Source organism: Drosophila melanogaster, chromosome 3R, assembly GCF_000001215.4.
Source record: "Drosophila melanogaster chromosome 3R".
NCBI lineage: Eukaryota > Metazoa > Arthropoda > Insecta > Diptera > Drosophilidae > Drosophila > Drosophila melanogaster.
In genome coordinates this window covers 28673364-28696004 of record NT_033777.3, presented here as the reverse complement: position 1 = coordinate 28696004, position 22641 = coordinate 28673364, and the positions used below count along the sequence as shown (strand labels likewise).

General features: G+C 41.9%; 1 protein-coding gene across 6 annotated transcripts; it reads right to left on the bottom strand.

Moving 5' to 3' along the window:
• Nucleotides 1-65: 65 nt before the first annotated feature.
• Nucleotides 66-20964, bottom strand: snu (snustorr). 6 transcript variants are annotated; one of them, NM_170376.1, is made up of 11 exons: nucleotides 13415-13905; nucleotides 9554-9763; nucleotides 5588-5794; nucleotides 3245-3761; nucleotides 3035-3183; nucleotides 2728-2869; nucleotides 2378-2665; nucleotides 1603-2051; nucleotides 1479-1539; nucleotides 1081-1412; nucleotides 66-1021 (listed from the first exon to the last, which is right to left on the bottom strand). In NM_170376.1, exons 2-11 carry the CDS (start codon nucleotides 9565-9567, stop codon nucleotides 847-849), a joined length of 2334 nt encoding a protein of 777 aa, NP_733255.1. In that variant the 5' UTR covers nucleotides 9568-9763; nucleotides 13415-13905; the 3' UTR covers nucleotides 66-846. The 6 variants fall into 6 exon arrangements, with proteins under 6 accessions (NP_733255.1, NP_001189305.1, NP_001247351.1 ...); NM_001202376.1 differs by having other exon boundaries at nucleotides 2384-2665; nucleotides 2728-2833; NM_001260422.1 differs by having other exon boundaries at nucleotides 2384-2665; nucleotides 13415-13664.
• Nucleotides 20965-22641: the final 1677 nt, after the last annotated feature.

Sequence of the window (22641 nt, the reverse complement as noted above, 5' to 3'; positions counted from 1 at the left end):
ACAGTGCATTGGCGCCAATGTTAAAATGAGAACATCTTTTTCAAAATGTAAGTAAACCAACAATTAAATTTAACTTTATTTATTTATTCACGCTTTATTATTATTTATACATAACTGCGTTCACATTAATATTTACTTAAATAAGAACGTTTTTCACTTGTTCGTTGTTCATTGTCTTATGTTTGTTCGTTGTGAAATATTTATGCTCTGCGCAAAATATTTCCTGAAATATATTTTTACATACTCTTTAGGGTTGCGTACATTATTGTATTTAATTATGTTTTACCTTAAAAAACTTAAACCCATACAAAAATGCTTTAAGCTACTTAATGTTAATAACAAAACCCACCATTGTTTTTGTTCGTTTTCATTGTGTTTTCTTTTTGTTTAGGCTTGCCCTACGTGTATTCGCGTGAATTATGTAGAAAAAACAATCACAGTCCATTGAAAATATATAAAATTAGTTGCGTTTGTATGTGATAAACTGCCCGTGTCGGCGTCGAGAAAAGGTCTAGTACAGAGGGTTGCAAATAATGGACATCTAGAGCAACGGATTACTGAATTCGTGACACAAAATATTTACAACATTTCATTTAGGAGTACCTAAACCTTACGCTTTAAACTACGAAAGTGCGGAACTTAGTCTAAGGAAAAACGAGTGCCGAGTGGAAAGCTAAGGAAAGCTGCGAATGTGCTTAAATAATTTATGACATTTGGGCAGATACGAAGGGAAGTGAAACTCGAAAGTGGAATTAAGAAGAAGACCCGAAGTGGGTGTAAACTAATTAGGACGACTTATCGTGTTCTAAAGTTAGGCATCTAAAAGTAGCGTAATATCTGAAGATCCTAGCCGCGTTTGGCTCGCAGCACGAGAAGCGTCAGCACCAGGAAGCCCACAATCCAGGACAGCGTGCTCACATAGCCGATGTACACATCCGACTCCAGTATCGCCCAGCCACGTGTGAGGATGGAGCGCAGCGAAGAGGTGGCTAGCGTTAGTGGCAGGCACAGTGATATGTATCTGGGGGATAAGATTTTTTAAATTTCCATTCACAACAGAGTAATACCACAAGAACTCACCTCAGCACCACGGGCATGCCCTCAATCGGCCAGATCACTCCAGACAGCAGCAGGGTGGGATAGAAGGAGCCCAGCGCCAGCTGTATGGCATTCCTCTCCAGCTCGCACACCGAGGAGATGAGGAAGCCAAAGCACATTCCACACATGCCCTGCAACAGGGTCAGCACGATGACCCAGAATAGGTCGCCGTTGTTGGTAACCCCGAACACCACCAGCATGAAGATCAACACCAGAGTGGTCTGTCCGCACATCACCACGAACTGGGTGATCACGTGCGAGAATAGAATCTCGAAGGGCGAGACGCCAGCCACCCAGGAGCGATCCAACAAGCCCTGGAATGGAAGTAAGCAAATTTTATTATAATTATTCCCAAAAGAGGATAGATTTTCTCGACTTACCTCAGTGCGCTCAATGATCAGAGCCGATGACGTCAAAGCGACAGCCAAGAAGAATACAATGCTATAAAATATGTGAAAAAAGCATTAATGACTCTCCCATTAAATGTATATCTATGAAACCTACGTCAAGATCACGCCAGGTGCCACGAAATCGGTGAACGATGGATTCATGGTGCCGTAGATGGGGTCCCTGAACTGAATGGGCACGTCGCCCAATTTCGGATTGCTGCCGCACTGGCCGAGAAGGCCCATGGCGAAGTCCCTGAAGGCCAACTGGATGTCCCGATTGAGCATGACGCCGATCTGCTGGTTGGACATGTCCAGCCAGACCTTGACCTCGGAGGAGTCGATCGTTTCGTCGTCGGAGTCACGTCCCAAATTAGCTCGGGCAATAAAGGCGTCCGTGAAGTTCTCGCTGATGTAGACCGCCCCCCAAGCTGTGCCCTTTCTCACGGCCTCTTTGGCATCGTCCAGGTCCTCATAATATGTTTTAACTACGCTCGTATTCAAATGACTCAGATAACGACATCCCAGGTTCTTGAAGTGGCATCCATCCTCCCAATAGCAGTTTTCCTGAAAATATTTTTATATTATATCATATTTTAATTGGTTAAAGTGCAAGTGATTTGATCATTAAAATGGTTAAGCTGGTCTTTAATTATAGTTGTATGATAATTAAGCTTATATTTAAGTGCTATTCAAATTGTATATTTTATGGCATCAAATGCCAATAAAATCCATCTTAAACTTTGTTACGTTTTTATAGTTGTGTAGTTTTTAACAATCTTAAAAGTGGTTTAATCAAAATATTTCACTTGGTATTCAATAGTTTGAGTTTTAACTTGAATACTAAGCTAAGACTTGGAATGTGCATAAAGTGTGTATAATGTGTGTCTTACCCTTACCGTGTCGTTCATCTCTCCGTTGACTATGGCCAGGTTAAGGCCCTGAGGATCTCGTCCGATGGCCAAGCAGAAAAGGATCACCTGCATGACGGGCAGGGCGAAGATGAAGAGCATGACGCCCACGTTGCGCCACATGCGGAGCATGTTCTTGGTGAGCAGGGCGCGAATCTTGCCCTTGGAGGTGATCTTGCACAGGTTGGAATAGCAGTCCTGGCAGCTCTCCTCATCATTGGGATTATTGTTGCGCCGGGACGGCGGCGGACTGTAGGGTTCCTGGTTGAGCTGTTGCAAGCGATAGATGTTAAGATTAACCCTAGCAATCGCAAGGATATTCCAAAACGAACCGTGTAGATGGAGCCATTGCTGTCGTTAATGAGCACCTCCTTGCTCTGGTGGAAGTTGAGGCCCACCACGCCGCCCTCCTGGCTGGAACTCGGCTTGTCCATCTTGCTGCCAAAGGCCATGGCGTGCAACGAGATGTTGTTACTACTCCCGAAAAACCAGTTCAAAACCACAAACAGATGGAGGTGGAACACAGATTGCGAGCATGCGAGTGTCGGATGGAGGAGAGTCATAGTGGAGAGTTCAGAGTGGTGATTAGAGTGGTTGCGTCGGGTTAGCCACGTGGTGCATGCCAGTCTAGATCCTTACCTGAAGTTCACGTGGGTCACATCGCCCTTTTGGCTTTGGATGCGGGACAGCTTGAGGAATACCTCCTCCAGGCTGATGCACTTGTAGATGGAGAGCAGGACGCTGGGTGACTCCTCGGCCAGCAGGTGACCCGACCGCATCAGACCGATCTGAGAATATATTTATATTATTAATATAAATATATATAAATTGAAATTCTAAATCGCTCACCGTATGCGCCTGTCGTGCCTCTTCAATATAATGTGTGGTAATAATGACCGTCTTTTGGCCCGCCTTGGTGATGTGCACCAGGTGATTCCAGATGCTCTGACGCAGCAGTGGATCCACACCCACGGTGGGTTCGTCCAGGATCAGCAATTCTGGATCGTGCATCAAGGCCACAGCGAAACTCACACGACGCTGCTGACCACCACTGAGATTCTTCACCAGTCGCTTCTCCGACGGCAGATCAAGGAAGTTGAGCAGGAACTGTAGACGTTCCAGGATCTCCTTGGTATCCATGCCGAAGATCCAGCCGAAGTACATCATGGTCTCCTGGATGGAGAACTCTCCGTACAGTGCGATCTCCTGGGGCATGTAGCCCACACGCTTTCCGGGAACACCTGATCCCCTAGTGCCGGGCTTGCCGCCCAGCACAAAGATCTCACCGGCGTCCATGTAACGACGTCCAACGATGCAGGAGAGCAGGGTGGTCTTGCCACATCCGGAGGCTCCCAGAAGACCATAGCTGGGAAAAAAGAAAAGGTATTTTAATTAAAAAGTGTTTGTTGAGAGCATATACCATACTAAACCCAAACCAAACTTGTTGTGTAAATAATTATATATTGTCTCATAAAATCTTTTTTGAACTTTTTATTTTGGAAAGCAGACGTTACTTATTAGCATTTTTAGTTTTTCTTGAATGTCACTTTTTTATACGCTTTTTGACCATTAAACGGGGTCACAAAAGGTCAAGAAGCCAACCGTGACAGAGAGGTAAAGAGATTAAATGAAAAGCAAGCAGAAAGAGGGAAAAACATTTAGCCAACTCAGCACGAAAACTGTCGCCACCGTAAACAAGCCTATATATGTAACTGGATAGATATATATATACATATATACGATCGTGGCATGTCGGCGGCGATGTCAATGCTAATTCCATCAGTTCAAGTTGAATTATTTCCAAATGTTCACCTTGAAATGTAAGAAATGCCCGCAGCTATCACAAAATGCGACTCCGCCCCGTTTTTGTGCTTTTGGGGAGGGGTTAGTCCCCATTATTATTATCGCCATCATCATCATGATGAACTTGGTGGCTGGAATTATTGTGATTATCGCATTGTTAGTTTGTCGTCTGTTTTCGTTTGGTCTTCGGCCTTTGAAAAAAAAAAATATTGCAGCTCGTAGGTCGCACGTTTTGGCCTCTTATTGAATCTATTATTATAATTAGCGTGCTGAGCCATTTAGCGAATTAAACCAGACAAAATCTGATAATATAGCCCCTGGGGATAGGAGTGTCTGTCTGTCTGTGTGGTAGTTGGCCAGCCTTTAATCGACTTCAATCGCTAATGCACTGACTTTGACAGCCGAAAAGCAGTTCGTTGACTCGTTCAAAGCCGAAAAATATATGACTAACTCGGCGACCTGACCTAGGTCAAAAAGCTGAACGAACCAGGCTATTAACTGGGTCAAGACTGCTGCCCAGACGGCGGAGAATAAAATAAAAATCCGTTACGACACAGCATTAAATCGCTGAATTAATCACTCAGAATGCCGAAAACAAGAAATAAACAAAATTTAATAATACAGCTCGGGCCGTAACCAATGCCAAAGGCAGCGAAGAAAAAAAAAAAAAATGAATATACGATTTTTTATTTTTATGGCCCCTAAATGTTTGCCAAAAATTCGTGTGCCGCAATTAAGCACATGTGCCGTGACAAAGATGGCAATAGATCAGTTGGGGGGTCTCTGAACAAACATCATTATTGTTTTGCAGCCATTTGCAATCTTTTCCGACGACAATCGATCAATATAGCCGGGCATATTGGTTTTGTTTCGAGAATAACGCAAACAGGCCCAGTGTCTGGCATACAAATAGATTTCGAGATTAATTGGCAAGACGTGTGGACTTAGTCGCGTCATTGACGTCAGTTGGGATGCGGCTTAATTGGGATCACTCCACCAGGGGCATCTCTGCGATGCGAGATCAGACGAACTTTCCTAACGACCCTCGCTTAGCCGCTAGAATTATCATGCAAAAATGCCGTTTCAATTGCAAGATAGTCGAACGACTAAACCGGTTAGCCGCATATAATAGCCGCAATTAGGCGCAAGCGTAACCAAGTGACCTCTGATGTAGACGAAATCGGATCGGAGATCGGAGATCGGTGCAAATGCAATCAAATCTCAGACACAAGGAAATCGCTTAGCATTGCTGCTAATTTCGAATTCGAGTTCAGCCAGCATTAGGTGCTAATTACTTTCGCCGTTTCTATTTTACAAACTCGCTAAATTGAGCTGTCAGCATTTCACTTTTATTGATGGATCGGAATCGCTCGGATCACTCTCACTCACATTGTTCCCTTGGGCACGGTCATGTTCAGGTTGTTCAGCACCTGGTTGGCGTTCTTCTTCTTTCCGTACGCCTTGAAGGCATGCCGCACGGATACGGCGGCCTGTGTGTTCCGGGGTCCATTGGCCGGAGCACCCCATGCCGCCACGGCATTCGGCTGCGTGCCACCATCGTTGTTTGTGGCCGCCATCGCGGAGTCTGTGGAAATACTGCAATGATATCGGGAAAAATGAATTAGTTCGGGGTTTCAGATTGAGGATTATTTTTATAGTACCAAGAGTATATTAATATTATATATATTATTTTAATTGTAATACAACTATCCATATCCAAAGATACTTGATACCTATTTTTAAAATCATAGATAATCGTATGACCTTACACAATGGAAACTAAAAGGTGACTTATTCGTTAACGTCAAATATAATTCAAATCGTTAAATATAATTCGAATAAATAAAACAACAAAAGGCTAGGGTATCTAAAAGTAAACAATGAAGCAGCAATTTCAATGCATAAATCGTATGAGTATTTGCATTCTGAGTTCTTCTATTGAACTTGAAAAAAAATGGAGATTACTAAGAGAAGGTTTATTTAACTTTTGGGATCAATCGTATGAACAAATTAAAAGTATACAAAGTAATATCTCAATTTCAATTTAAATTAAAGTCGTTAAACATTGTCATCACTTATTCAAATGCCTTACGTATCTTTTAGTTGCTCTGGTTTTGTAAGACCTTTTTTAAGTGCGGACATTAATGGGAATCATGAGTGTTAAATACACATTGTAGAGAGTTTTGGCCATACAAAACTGGTTTCATTCGCTAGATAGAATATTTAATAGTGTTATAATTGGCAGCTTCCTGCTGTCGCATATCAGATATATATATATACATTTGCATAACGATTTGCATTTGAACCCGCTTCGAATGTGTGTTATGGGCTTTGTGGGGTACGCTTCAATAGCTCGGCATCTCGGCACCGAAACTATGTCAGCGGCACACATTGCAAAAAATCATAAAACAGAGCGAAACGGCAAAAAATACAATGGACAAGCTTGGCAACACTTTTCATTTCAATATTTATAGTTGGGCACTCGTCTCTTGAGCAACACGCTTTTTGGCCACTTGGTCGGCCGAAAAGCTGGAGTCCGGCCGAAGTTAAAGTTAAAGTTAGGCTAAAGTCGGATTGAATGCACGAGGTAAGGTAAAGTCGTTGGCCAAGTCTTGTTTTGGACCAGCAATGGATGATTGCTCAACAGCCATCCATCCACTACCAAGTTGGTCAGTCGTCGAGCAAATATGCAAGCCCACTTTGCAGTTTGCAGTTATCATTTGCATTTGCATTGGCAGAAAATTATGCAATTCGCATGCAGCTTTTGCACGCGTCGCAAGCGTGTAAACAGCCAAAAGATTCGGCAATTTTGGGTCAAGGTTAGCTGCACTGTTAGTCGGGTAAAGAAAGTTCATAATTGCCTGCAATTAATCACATTCGCACCTCTTGAACATATTTTGACTGCCAGCTATAAATTATTTTTTTTTTCGGGTTTTCATATCATTAGCGCTGGCAAACGAGCAAGTCATACCAGAAAACGAGAAGCGAGACAAACAGACCCAAATATAAATAATACGCTGGAGGGGGAAACTAGTTCAAGGTCACTAATTGAGCGCATTCGATTGACGATATTTTGCCTTTTTTCTGTTCCCACCGATGTCGCTTTCGAAAACGAAACGATTTGGCCGTCTCGAGTTTTTGCTAATCGATTGCGTTACTTCTCGTTAAGATAAATATTCGATCGGCGGTAAATATTTGCATTTATTATATGGCACGAGATGGGCTGGGATTGGAATTGGGATTGGGTTGCCCAACGGTCGAGTGGCGAGCAAACATCCTCAAATAGCTTCGTTTGCAGGGGAAATTAAGTGGCTATATTATGCGGCCTATCAAATATTAGCATAATGCGCTGACAACATTTGGGGCTGGGCCGCACGAATTCTGAATATCAAACGCACTCAGATATGCTGCCATGCTGCAATTTCATTCGACCGGTTGACGAAATGTGTTTCAAGTTCGTTGCCTGAGTCTTTCGATTTGCGTACAGTGGTCGGCACGGAGTTAGTCACAGCCCAAAAGCCAAGAGACAACATCCAACACTCGCGGGTTGCGTAAATCGGCGCGTCTCTGTGTGCGCCAGTCAACAATGGACAAGGTCAGGCCAGGTAGTTTTTTATAATGACAACAAACCGACATTTTTTCCTCTTTTCCTCACATTTGTGCTTGACATTTATGGCTTGAAGATTTCGGACCGCCGATGGCGGTATTTGTTTGTGTTTGTGTATGCTTATTGATAATTTAATTAACTATTAGAGCGCTATTTATGCATGCAGCTATGTGCTCAGCACGGGCCCACCATTTTTTGGGACGCTTATCTCGTGGATTTCTTCAGAGACGCACCCAACCGAATGGTGAAGCGTGAGAATTGGTAAGGGTTTGTCAACATACTGAGTTATGGGCGGAAAAAACACTTCGAAACACTAATTTCTAAAGCCCAACGGACTCGTCATTTCCCTTAACCAGAAACCATCAATAATATTAACTGCACTGCTCTGCCATAACTGACACATTTTCCTTTCCGCCCTTTGCTCACCGTGCTAAATGCGAACTTTAGAATGTGTAATTGTCGTGGCGAATAGTTTGAAATAAACGCGTGCTGCGAGAGGCAAAGTGCACAGTGACTCCCACCGAGACGACAGTGAGGTCATATAAAGATATAGACTAGGAAGTACACAGCGAGAAAAATGGGAAATATCAAATTTGATGTATAGACATTGATTGTACAGTACGAGTTTTAACCCGTCCTTCATTAAGTTGATTGTAATCAATTTATCTAAATTGACTTCGATCTTTTTAGTGCAATTTTACATAATAGCCTGAGAGGCTGCATTTCGTGCTGCGATTTCATTGATGATCGAGCCTCCTAATCGCCTATAATCATTGAAGGGAGAGGTATTCTCGGGGACTCAAATTGTTCCTGGCTCCGATAAGCTGGAGTGTGTCACGCATCGATGGCAGCAAACGAATGCTGAATGCTAAGCACGCCGATCCCCGGCGGTTTCTTGGGTCTCCAGACCTCAGGGGAATTCCAGGCCAGACCGGGTGCTTATTATTGGCAGGCAAAACACCTCTTATCCATTTCCATACAAGTCGCTGCCACACGCGGAAGAAGCAAATGTCGTGTAATTGCCTTTTGTTGTACTCTTTTTGCGCGCGCATATGTTTAAGAGCTTCTATTCTTGGACCAACGAGGAAGCCATTGAACTGACAGACTTGTCATTTGCCAAATAAATCAGCAAACTCTCATGATTTACAGACTGAAAATTATGGCTGGGAGATACCCAGCCAATGTTTCATCTTCACATGAATCGTATGAATCCGCTGAAGTGAATTTAAAACCAAAAGAAGACGAATTCGCAATGGCAGGGCATTATGCAATGAGCCTTTTGGTATTTGACATAATTACAAACTCGTTCGCCCCGCTGAGAAATTCGATCGCATTTTTCGGCCTAGCTGGCAAATATGCAAAAGCGATTAAAAAATCAGCAAAAGACACAGAAAATACATATATGTATATGTGTTCACAAGTGAGTAAAAAGACTGGCAAAAGGGTGAAGAAGCGCTGGAAAAGTCAAATCGCTGGCTTATGCAATGCTGATGGCTCGACAGGTGTTGAAGTCGAGATCGGGCGTTGACAGCAGGAAACTGGTAGATAATGCCGATTCCCCAAATCCCAAACCAATGACTGATGGCCGATTGACTTGCCACCAAGTGGGTCAACATCAGTGGGTCAAAATGGAGAAAGAAAAAAAAAAACGAAAATAAACCGAAATGATTGCGTTTGTTTCGCACCTTGATTGCAATTTATAGTCGTAATCTCTGCACGTTTACCCACGAATCTACGAATTTACTTACGTTGATATCAGCATTTTATTTGTTTCTTTTTTGGCGATGGTGGGTGTTGTTTTGTTGGCTTTGCTTCGCCTATTGCTTGTTTTTATTTGCCTTTGTCTAAATGCTAGTTACTTTGTTAAGCGTTTACTTTTACTTCGCTGCCGGGCCAATCTTTTGCAATGCCCAAGTGGCTGTGAGACTGTGCTTTTTATGTGTTTCAGGCACACATTGCTGAAATGTATAAATAATAGTCATGTTTGAGCGTAAATTGTTGTTTGATTTATGCACTGGCTGGAGACCTGGAGTTTGCAGAGCTTGTATGTATGTGTATCCATCTATTTTTCTTTGCCGGCTTTTGTGTCTTTCACCTGGGCTTTCAATATTACGCATGCGTCACGTTGTATATGATCTGGCATGCTTTTGGCCAAGTCATTGCTGGTGATGAATGAGAAATCATCAATGATTTTACGCCATAAGTAGCTTAGAATTTGGGGAAAAAGCATGCTTCTAGATCACTCCAAAAGTAACAATAACCGGTTGATCAAATTCCCCGTTTCAAAAATTATACAATCTACACCTTGCGGTGTTTACTTCTGTAGTTGTGATAATAGTATAATGCCAAATTGCTGAGTCATTTCTGATGACTGCAGCGTTATACGGTCAACATTCATACAACTGTGATTGTTTCTTGGACTAAAAGCGCCAATTCGATATGCGAACGGACCAAAAGCCGCTTAGCTCTGCGCAACAATAACAATTTAAGTAGTAATAACAATAATAATTGAGAGCCCGATAGCAATGTACGCATTTGACATTGGAGCTCTGTTGTTTTCGGAGCCACTTGGAGATGTGTTAAGCACCGAAGTTTCAGCTTTCAGCTTTGAAAACAACAGGCGAGTTCTTAGCAATCATTTGCTATTCGCTGATGCCTAGTTTGCATGCCGAGTGCGTTGCCGTTTTTCTATTGCCAAGGTCAAAAGTAGCTAGCATGCAATGGTGAAGCTCCGTGAGTTTCCGGTGCAGCGGAAAGTTTTATCTAAGCGCTAACAAGTGCGTCATCCAATGTGCTAAGTGAGAACCCAAAAAAGTAGGGGGCAAACATCAGTTACGAGTTAGTCATCTGAAAAACCCATGGACTCGCAATTCATTTAAAAGTTGCTCAATCAGGTGGCCAGTTGAGCATAAAAGCATTCAGCCATTTAAACATTTAGCCGTTTAACCAGCTGCAGACAATGCTTGGATGAATTCATTCAACACAATTTAAATTTCAATGGGGCAATCTTAATGCAAGCGCTGAACGATTTTTCAGCAGCTGCAGACAGGAAAAACCATAATTAAAACTTAAGGCTTAATGGGCCTACGTGTGTGGGCTACAAAAAGACATTAATTCGGCCTCGAAATTTTTAAGAATATCAAACGAAAAATAATCTCCCCAATGAGCACTCAACACCCAACACTTTCGATTTCTAGTGGCCAGTTTTCATTTTCTTCGACTGGCTTTTCCGATGACATAATTTCAGGCACGTATGTCTGTGAGTTGGCTTTTCAGCAGAAGTACAACTGTATGCGACACACTTTCGTGACTGCAACTTCTTCGACGGGCGGGCTTTTGGCCATTTCTGCAAATGGCGAGCCAAACCAGTTAGCAACTGGTTCTGCAACAGGTCTTTAGACTTTTCGGCGGCCCGTGCCCAAAAATAAATAGCCGAGCACTCACCCTCACTCACCCACTGACTAAAACCAAGGTGTTAGATAATCCAGATGGTAGTCTGTAAAACCAACTTGAATCGGACCTAATCAGTTTGCTAGTGGCGTGTATCGATCGGCTGTTGTTGCTCTACTGAAACCAGTCTGAAGTCCGATTCCTGCGAAAACTCGAAAGAGAATGTCCGATTGCCTCAATTAATATTTAATTTTCTCAATTGTTGTGTATGTCTCACAGTTGCACAATCACATCCAGGTAACCTGGAGTTCAGCAGGGGTCACGTGAACCCCAACAAATGTTGGGTTTGTCATGGAATATTTTTCACCCCTTCTGAATTTATAATTCAGACCACAAGTCTGAATTACAGATGTACCCTTAAGGTCTACAGCTTTAAGGCCAATTGAGAAATCAATATGACGAACTGTCGTCCCGATTTAATCTCAAGCAGCTCGTTAAATATCTTACTTGACTTTATTGAGCAATTAGGGCCTGTTGATCGGTTATTAAGTGACCGACGTCATGGGACACTGCACAGCATTAAGTCCAGTTTAAGACCAATTTGATTCTGAATTGTTATGCAGCTCAGGGCAATCATTCAGGGGGAAGTATTAGCCGTTCGCTTAAAATCGGTTAGAGCAATGCAAATTGTTTGCAATTAGTCTAACAATCCCCATAATCATATCGGAACGGATCCGATTGCTAAGCGAATTTTCTCGAGTTCTGCCGGCTATTTATATAAGCTTTTATCTTAATAGCTCAGAGCCGCTGCCTTGGTATTAATTAAGTGTCGCAGCGTTTTACGGCTTAATAATGATGCCTATATCTCTGGATATCTAGATACAGCCTCAGTCAACTTCACTCTGTTGCCGAGTGGAATGGATCGAAGGCACCTTGAACTCTGCTCGAGGCATAGCCGCGACGTGATAAACAGAGAATAAGAGGCCCCGAAAATGCTCACCGACCGAAAGAAAGAAAGACAGATACTGGAAAATAAAAAAAAACCTCAAGTCGAAAATACCAGTTCAAGTTTAAACTTAAAATGCTGCACTGCTCGGAAATGCACATGTGGAGAGAGAGGGGCTAAACCTTGACAACTAATTTCAGGGCCTTTGACGAAGGTCTCTGGGTGCACAAAATACGACGATGAATGCAGTTTATTGTAAGATATAATTGTTATTATTATGACGCTTTGCAAATTGTGCAATGAAAATGCAAAAAGTCACAGAACTTAATTGCGCTGAACTTTGCTCGAATTGCAATTTGCAATGTCCGGTGAAAAAAGTGGCTAACTGCTCTCTGTTTGTAGATGACCTCTTCCCATTTTGGTTGTGGGCGTCACCTGAAGCCGTTAATTTTTTTATTTGGCCCCACGGGGCGGATCAGCTGGAATGCGCTGATCTCAGGCAAATACTGAGAATCAAAGGGCTATTAGCTAAATACTTATGGCAGTCGTAGGTCAAAAACGTGTTTTTTACTGCCAGAGGAAAGTGCTTGAGGTCCGGGACTAGAATCAGAAAAATTCCACTGCGACAAAAAGCCAGGCACTCAGGCATAAGCACTCTGCCATAAGCCTGATCAATAAAAGCAAAATTACGCAAAGTGCCATGGCGATAATATCCATGTACAATGGCTGCATGAATGACACATCGGGGCGATGTGAAATGCTGTTAATGACCGAAATTATAACCACACATTTTTTTTTTTTTTTGCAATTCACATCCATCACAGGCAAAATGTGTAGCAACATCGCGATGGAGTTGCCGTCGACGGATTGGTAATATCAGAGTGGTCATATTCTAACAACGTTTTGAGGAGGGAGACGATGACGACCACTCCGCCCATTATTTGTATGCCAAACGCGGAGCACACGCGTTGGAACATTTTGAGGGGGGGAAGGTAACGTGGGCGGAGGCATCCACTTTGTTATTGATGATGTGGATCCCGATGATGATGATTATGATGATGGTGGAAGTTCGCAAACAAAGTAATTGACGACAAAGCAGCAGAGCGGCCATTTGTTTTTGTAAAGAATAAGCTGTTGTTCGCTTAAATATCAAACTGAATGCCTTTTGGGCGATTTCCTGAAACGTGTGGTGTGGATGTCGGTACTGTTGGCCATTCAAGCTCGGCAAATTCCAAAAAGTCCCATTTTGTTTGATGAGCAAATTTACACTTACAATGCGCGTACTAGTTGGCCTGGGAGCAAATATGTTTGCACACAATTTCAGTCGTTTCGCGGGTTTCTTTTTATAATCCACTTCTTGCCAAACGAAAGACTTAGGACACGAACGCGATCGCTTGTAATCTCGATCGCCGATGAATGGGATCTGTCGACGTTCCACGGGGGTTCACACAAAAAACGACGAACGGACCGAGGGAGCGTATAACCGGAGCACTTGCGTTGCGCTGAAAGGTTCGGCCAAGACTGACTTTGAGTCGCTGGCCAAAAGGCGGACTGAGCCGAGCTGAGTTGACTTAAGCTGATGCTGAGACGCTGGCGCTGCGTCGACGTTGGCGCTGCTAGCTTTGCACTTTACACTTTGTCAATGGATGCGACAGAGATGGAGGCAGCGCAAGAGCGAGTGCGACAGAGAGGTAGCGAGCGAGCGGTAAGCGAGCGGACGGCGATTGCACTTTTGCACGTGCGTTTCAAGCGCGACTATAAACGCGTCTAGTTGTTGGACCTGCGAATGACTGACTGTCTGAGTGCCTGGAACACGAATGCAAAGCTTAAGCTTAAGCCAGAGCAGACCGCAAAACACCTGCGCCTCAAAAGCACTCGAAAAGTCACTCACTTTTGAGCGGTTTGGTGGCAACTTGGCGACGAATGAGCTCGTCGCGTCCAGCAAAACAAGTGAACGAGTGGCAAGTTTGTTGGCTTCGTTCCTGGCGGCGGTTCACCTTCTCTGAAAAAGGGCCCCGGTTTTTGGGTTTTTTACGTCGCTGTAGTGACGTTACATGTACATACCACTTATGCAATCCACGAACGACCTTGGCTATCTTCTTCTTCGGCCAGAATTGCAAAAGCCCAATGGGCCGCTCACCCATTCACTGCAGCTCTCTTTTTTTTTAGATCATTTAATGGCTTCATTTGGCCTTAATTGCAATCGCAATCTCATTAAAATTCCCAAGTCTTTTTTAATTAGGTATTGCTTTTCTTTGCACAAGTAACTAACAATCCAACTGGAGCAAAGTTCACCGCTAATAGCTCAAATGGGCCAGGGAGAGATATACATTTTTGCAGCTGCCCAAGGCCTTATTATTAAATGGCTTAATTACTATAATTGCTATGCCAAAGAATGCTTTTGGTGGCTGAGTGATGGACAGACAGGCAGCCAAGCCGCAAAATCAATAAACATGTCTATATTAAAATTTTGTTATTTGTCTATTGCACAATTTCAATGTCATCCAAGAAAAAATAGAAAAAAACGAAAAAATTAACAAGCCGGCGTTAAGGGCGTGACTAAGGGCGTTTGACGTGTGTTAGGGAAAAACGAAGCCACAAGAAAGAAACAAGAAAATATCCAAACAAACTAAACTGTCTAGTTTTGCGCAATGCTGACATTGAAAATGCACAGCGAACTTGGCGATGTGGGTGTTTCTGGCCAAAAGAGTGCCATCGAATCGAGTGTTGTAACAAATCGCGTTCGAACATCTTAAGCAGGTGGTCAATGGTCAATAGACAGCAATACAATAGCAATGGACAGCTAGCTGGGTTTCAATATTTGGGAGCTTTACATTTTTTTCATTTGCTATTAAACGGCAATTAACTGGCAAGGTCGCCTGCTATACATTATAATATCTGCCCGTCATGCATTCCCGAGATCTAAAACAGTGACTTTTCTAGCTGACAAATCGGTATTTAATAGGCGGTGTGATATTTTTTCCTTACAGATTACTCATACGCTATGTGGAACGGGCAGTTGGATTTAATGAATCGCATAAAACCGATTTCGCGGCTGACTGATGGGCCTGTAAACATCCTCGTAGTGGCTGCAATGGATATTATTGTAGTGTAAAAAACAAGCAATTCAGACTTGTTTCAGGGGATATCAAGAAATAAATAAACGAAGTGCGTCGCTGTCGCACTTGACATGGTTTTTGGAATACACGACGAGCAACGTGCTAATGAGCCCTGAAAACTCTGTTCCTCAGCTCCTCATTCATTCATCATTAAATTGGAATATGTCGAAATAGTCTTATAGCCGTTATGATTCAGTCTGCTCATCCAAATCTAGTTTCCATTTCCAGGTAATTTACAATAAGTAAAAAGCCAGGTCATGGTATACCAATCTGTGCAGTGGAAGTCATGTAAAGCCTTCAATAATTTCGCTCTTATAAGTTGCAAATTTCGTAACTGTTGTTTTAGTTTCAACTAATGGGTAACGCCCCCACACAAATATAATTCAGACAACACGGTTTGCCATCAAGACGAAATCCAAAACTAAGCTTGCAATTTTCTAACTTGGCTTTTTGTCTTTCTTTGTCTTATGGAAGTTTCTTTTTTTGGCCAGTCATGCTGTGCAAGCAACAACAACACCTTGAACAAGTTTGTTGACTTCGGCTTGGAAAAATGAGAACAACAACAAATGGTAACTGCGAAAAAAGCAATAAAGTTATTAAAGAAATTGGTTGACAAACGTTTTTGGGTTTTGCCATTGCATCAATATTACACTCGACAGCTTCACTTACAATTTCGGCCTTTTGTCTTGCGATGTGCACATTTGAAATCCACATTTATAGCCCTCCATTCCCAGTCTTAGTCCCCATTCATTTCGGTTTAGTTTCTTCTTTCCCTCCGTTTTTCGGTTTATCTCTGTGTTTTTATGCTGCTGTGAAAATGGGCACAAGGTCGTCGGTTTTGAGAGGAGGAAGTTTACTGGGAAGCTGGCGGAGCAAAGGGGCCAAATTCCAGACGGACTGCAGAAGCTCCAGCCTGGCCTTAAATTAATTGCATCCAGCCACGAGACGACTGTGTCGGCAAACTGAAGTCCATAAAACGGATTGCACTTAACGATAAAATTTCCCTTTCGCTCGAAACTCGTTTTTGTTCGCTCGTTCAGACTGTGTCCTAATCCCCTGTGAGTCACAGGAGATTTAATACAAGAAAGAGGAATTAATAAAGCCCTCTGAAAAGAAGGCTTTACCGCTTAACTTAAAGGTAACTCTTTGGCGGAGCTGAGTAATTAATCTGTATCTTCCCGTTCCTGTTCAACATAGCTAACAATTGACCTCAAGCAACCATGTCAGCCATCATATCAATTAAGTTTCATTAACCTTTATAAGGTTGTTGTGTTCAAATCTTTCTAAGATATTCAAGATATTTCTCTAATTTTGCTCACTGCAACTCAGAGCAAAATGAGTGGAAAGTTCCAGCTGCTGCCAAGCTTTTCAGCACTCAAAGTAGTTTCTTTCGCGGCTTGCCAAATATTATGCAATTTCAACAGCTCGGAGCTGAGACTCGACTAGTTTGGCTTAATTTCGAGTGGCCACATGCAAAGGAGCTGCTAATGTAACAGATAAATTAATTACAATTAGGGGCTGTAGCCGGTCCATAAACAAAGATCTACGAAATGGCAAACGCAAACGGCCCATTGGTTTTGCTGTAATTACTTGGTTCACTTCGACTCACAGAGAAGAAGCTGAATAAAACCTGGCTCGACTCGTCTTCGGCTAAAATAATTTGTGAAGATTTTGGCCAAAGCTATCAAAGCTACCAAAAATGAAAAAATAATACACGACGCCCCAAACGTGTCAAGGTCTTCTGTAAACTAGCAAATGAGCAAAAGAAACAAGGCACACTAAATCAAATGAAATGGAAACCGAAAGCTGGTTGAGCGATTTGGGACGGAGCTCTATTTTTCTGATATATATCCATATATCCATAATTATCGGGTGAAAACTTTTTGGCACACAATGCACGGCATTTGAGTCAGATTTTTGCCAAGTTGATTGGCCTCGTTGTGCAACTTTTTTGTCTGTTTGACCACATTTTGTGGCAATTAGCAGGCTGGCCAAATTGTTGTTAATGCCATAAGCAAATACGCTGAAATAGTTGCTCTAAGACAATGCATGTGGCTTCTTGCAGTGAAAGTACTTTAAAAATATATTGACAAAATTTCCAAAAAAAACTACAATAACATCGTCTTTGTTTCGTGGAAAAGACCGCCGCACAAAAGCCCTAAGAACTTGCGGAAATTTATGTGACAGTCTTTATTCAGGACAATTGTATTGGGCCTACGTGATATGGCTGATATTCATTAAAATTTAGCTCGCACTGTATAATTTCGAACTGTGTTCTTTGGTTTATAAAAAGGTGGTAGGTTACTCAGAAAAGCTAAAGCCAGTGACACTTGCACATCGCGGAAATAAATCTTCAATTTCTAAAGTTCTTATGACAGGCGTGTGCTTTTTTAGATCTCTTTTTATTTTATTATTAAGATGACTTGGTGATTTCCTTTAAAATCTGTGGCCTTACAGGCCAAACGACTGTCTCCACACTGAATGGGATAGAAATTAAGCATAATATAACTTAATGGCCACAAAACAAAGTTCAACATACATTGTCGTAGTTCTGTATGAAAATGTACGTAAAGAACATAGTTACTATGTTTGAAAATAGTTACTAATGTTCTACAAAAGGTAGTTTAAAATAGATTTGCTCAACGACCTTTGAAGCCTATTACTGGAGATGAACGAGCCTGTACATTCTCAGAATCAGTATTTATAATCGTCGACTGAGCAATCAAATGGTTATTGAGCTTAGGTTTTTTGTCTCGGCTTATCTAATAAATGAGACAGCGCTGACAATCTTAAATTACGTTAAAGCTTTTGAGATTGAGCTTTAGTTTTATATCATTTTGCTACGACAGTGAATTCAATAAAAAGCTTATGTATAAGCGGGCTTTTGGGAGCTAAGCCAAGTTCAAAGTAAAATTCATCAAAGCTCATATCAAAGCTTTTTACACTGTGTAACACATTTCAGGCTTTACGTTTAAAAACCTATCTTAAAATGTTCCGTGCAGGATCTTACAAATGTATATTGTATACAAATGAATATAGATTATACATACTTCATAAAGTATTCTAAATTTGGTGTAACCAATAACTTAAGTAGGCGATATAAAATTATTTTAATTGAACTATAGAATTACTGCGCAGATGAGCAGGCAGCTCTCATATATTGCTTATGGTTTTCAGAATTCCAATTGCACATTTCAGCCATTAGAATTTTAATTTTAGCGCGTGCTAAAACTGTTTTGAACGGCTTCGTCTGTACGAGGGCGTGCTTGGGTTGCAAATCATCACCCATAATCGTCCATAACAACAATTAACGGCACGCCAGGAGCGACAGATATAAGTAAAACATGTTGACAGACAAAAAAGGCAGACAGAAATCGGAGTAATTTCCCAATACTTCGATGCCACTCACAACTGAACTAGTTCATGCGGAAGTGACGTAGCTGATTGTAAGGTGGATGTTGTATAATGAAGGCCAGCACAAGAGAAACACCGCCAAAGGCAACAAACAATCTCATTTCAACCATCGATACGGCGGTTATAGACCCGACCTAAAGCCGCATTCGGATGCTAATGATATGATTATGTTTGACATAAAATGTGGTACATACATGGGCGTTGGCATGAAAAATGGGGGCTATTATATAAAGTCCATATTAATATATAGATTTTATCAAAACAAAGTTCTTAGTAGGGTACTTATTAGTTCACATCATAAAGTTGCACCCCTAATTGCTGTATTTCAGTTGCTACGCCCTTGTATGCGATCGCATATGCTGCCAATATTATGTCATTCAAAAGGCGAACCAAAGAAGAAAACCAGCATAAAGGAATGAATGACCAATTTTATTTGCATATAAAGCCGATACTTTCGCAGCGAAACACACCTCCCTTGTACCTGAAGTTGTGTGAAATTATGGCTAAATAATTTTTCACACATTGTGCGAAATCGACCGATTGCCGGATGTGCCACAATCCGCTCAGCTGCAAAAATCACCAGGCTAACGTTGATTGCGGCGATGATGGACGTTAATTTGTACGAAAACTCATTTGTTTGCCATTAATTGTGCGGATTTTGTTAGGGAAATTATTGAAATTTGCAATTAGTTAAATTAAATGCTAAGTGCTTGCTGAAAGCCAGCCAGCCGTTGCCGAGCGAGGCTAAGCAGTCTCTTCAATAGAAACCATCGCCCTATAGCTTAGCGACCCTGGGTTCTATTTATAAGCCTTCAGTTTAGCGTTCAGTTGCTCATCGCAGAGTTTGCCATAACTTGCTACGAATTTGTTACCTTACTACGTATTTATATAATTGCGAATTTCACTCGTCACTTTGTAAAGTGGCTGAAGTGGCTAAAGTTGCTTAGCATGTGAATAAATGCAATTAAAGCCCAACGCTTAATAAGCATGACGTGGAATTTGCGCAGACTATTACGAATTGCAAAATTGGGAATTTGCGCGGCGGCGACAAGCTGGGCTTACTGATTCCTGACTCTGACTCCGATAATGATCAGTTGTCTAAACTTGCATTTCACCCAGCCACCATCATGTAAGCCTTGTGCAATGCATCGAACTCCTCGATGTCGAGGGTGGCTATCGAGGTGTCATTCACGTTTGGATCCGAAATAAATATTGTACTTCACAGCTCGACCAGTAATGAATGTGATCATATGCGATTTCTTTCAGTCGACTCATTTGAATATTCATTCATTGGCATATCGAACAGATTAATATGTTTTTCAATTCGGCGTTCCAAAAATAAATGACTTGAAACACGTGCCCGGCTGTTATTCAATGTGTATTGTTAAACTTTAGCTTTTGCAATAAAAAACACAAATCTATTCGATCGAAACGTAACGAAGACACAAAGTTCTTGAGCGGCGACCTCGAAGCAAACCACTATTTGTTGTTATCGCTTGTGGAAAAATCGGATGACTTCGGCAACGAACTTCAGATGATGATCGGTAGATGGTTCAGTTCCGTTTCGACGACGTCTCTCGACTTAACGACTAGTTTATGGACCATTAAGGGACCTGTTAAGCCATCTGTAATGGCTGTGACTCACATGGCACTGGGGTCCGACCAGCTGAAGTGACGCTTTATCCTTTCCAGGTCCATGATGGGCTGCTGCGTCTGCTGCTGGCTCAAGGTTGCCTCTTTCTTCGGCGCCATTTTGCCGTTTCCGAAAGGGATGCACTGGTCACTGGGCAATGTGATTCAATGGATGTTGCGAATAGCAGTTGCACAACTGGTTTGCCTTCCGCAGCTGCCAGTAAATAGTCTTGTTTATTTCGATTTGTTTCTGCACACACACCGAACTGTTTCTCACACTGAAATTCGCGTGCGCCTCCGCACAAAACAAAAGACTTAGGCAGCGAACTAAGACTTCATATTAGGCGCGAGTGAGCGAGCGTTTTTTTTTTTTTTTGCCTTTAGCGGTTTGCTTTGTCTTGTAACAGCTGTTTTCTGGTTTTCAAACTCAAAACGTGGACTCGAACGACAATCGTGAGGGCGCGGCGACAACAGCGTGCTTTAAAAAAAGAGCGCAAGTAAAATACGTAATTTGATTTATAACTAACGCTTCTTTCGTATAAGGTACACGTAATAAAAGAGCACAAAGTGATATCGTTTTCTTGTAGCTATATATGCTGTAGCTATAGCTTTGCTGCCGATTTATACTGCTGCTGCCAAACGCGCCGGAGTCGTGAACGAAACTGAAACCCCAAGACGCGCGCATCAGGCGCAAGAGCTGCCGAAATGCGGCAAAAGCTGCAAAACGAGAGAGTTGCCGAGAGTTGATGTTAAAAAAAGAGACCTGAGATCGTGGGCCAGAGAGAGAGAAAGGAAGAGAGAGATTGTTTTTTATACGATGTTGATATAGTTTGTTCACATAGATAAACATGCATGGCTTTAGTCATGCACATGGAGCAGTGAAATATCAAAAATCGAACATACCGAGCCAACGAACTTGTTGAGGGAATGTAAATTTGTTAAATTATAGCAAAGGTAATTAGTTAGAAAAGCTGTGCAGATAATTAAATAAATAACTGGTGTATAGTATACAGTATAAACAGTAATATACATTTAACATTTTATATTCTTGATTTAAAGATGACATTTTTTTGGTTCAGTGGGAGTGTAAATAATATAAATAATATATTTCTTTTTTCCAGAGTATCAATCTATTCCATTCTATTTCCATTACCCACACTACTTCCTCATTGAAGCACTTATAGCACATTAATCAACAAATCTTTGAAAATGAGCTTAAAATTAGCCGTTTGAAAATCACATTTTCGACTAGCTTCGGCTACGCCCACTGGGCTTCATTTAACCATTTTTCACGGCACTTGTTGCGCCTTAATTAAGTCATTACACGATACCGTTAAGAGTTCCCCAAAGCGTCTTATGGGTCCTAAATACCAACCTCATACTGTCGCGTTACGCGCCACTTTAAAAATTATGAACTACACAGCAGAGTGATGAACTTTTAAGACGATTATCATGCGGTGGTCGTTTACCCATCAACGGAATGGTTTCTTTATGGCAGTAAAATAGAAAGATATGTACTACATAAACGAAACTTAATTAGTAGCGCTAATAAAAAGCGAAGCTAAAGCCATTCGGTGAAAACTTCTCTGCATACGACTTGTATAATTCACACATTTCACGTCAACGTGACAGAGATCAAATTAGAAAACCGCATATTTTTCGACATCTTCATTTAAAATACAAAGGGAATTTCACGCTGCATTATTTAGGCATTACAACCAATCAAATGAATCACAACAAAGTCAAAACAAAGCAATTTTCCCGATCAGAGGTCAGTTTTCAAGTTTTCGAGTTTCCGGCTCAATCGGAGGGGTCAGTGAAAGCGGTGGTAAGTGTTGCGCAAATTGCAGCAGAAACTAAATAGCCGGGACTTAAAATAAAACCTTATCTAAATATTTATGTCGTTTTCAATAGACCGAAATTGGTATGCAAATGGCGGGCGACAGTATGTCGTCGCATTTCCCAAAATGCAAATTGCCTGCTCTCTTGGCCACAAAAAGTGCTCTTTCACTCGCCGCAAAAATCGGAGGATGGGTTACCTCATCGGCGGGCGTCGTTAAATTGCAACAATTACGATGGCGGCGAGTTGTCGGTGTAAATGAAAATCAATGAAGCGGCTAACAAACGAAGAAACGAATCGAGACATCTACGAATGTTTGCCCAAAGAAATGATCGCTTAAAGTGGCGCATGAAAAGAAAGTTTAAAGCACACTTTGTTTGCCGCCTGCTCTTTGATATCGTTTCGTTGGCGGTTTTGAATTCGAATTTTTTTTGTGTGCCGCCGTGTCTGTGGATTGGTAAAACTGCATTTGATAATTACGCGAGTACCTCGGAC

Bases quoted from the DNA above. Each gene is read 5' to 3' on its own strand.
- snu (NM_143371.2), bottom strand. From the start codon at position 20,426: ATGGCGCCGAAGAAAGAGGCAACCTTGAGCCAGCAGCAGACGCAGCAG. The intron at 2,052-2,377 runs GTAAGACACACA...AAATATTTTCAG, and splicing joins AGATGAACGACACGGTAAGG to GAAAACTGCTATTGGGAGGA. The intron at 1,413-1,478 runs GTAAGTCGAGAA...CTTCCATTCCAG, and splicing joins TGATCATTGAGCGCACTGAG to GGCTTGTTGGATCGCTCCTG.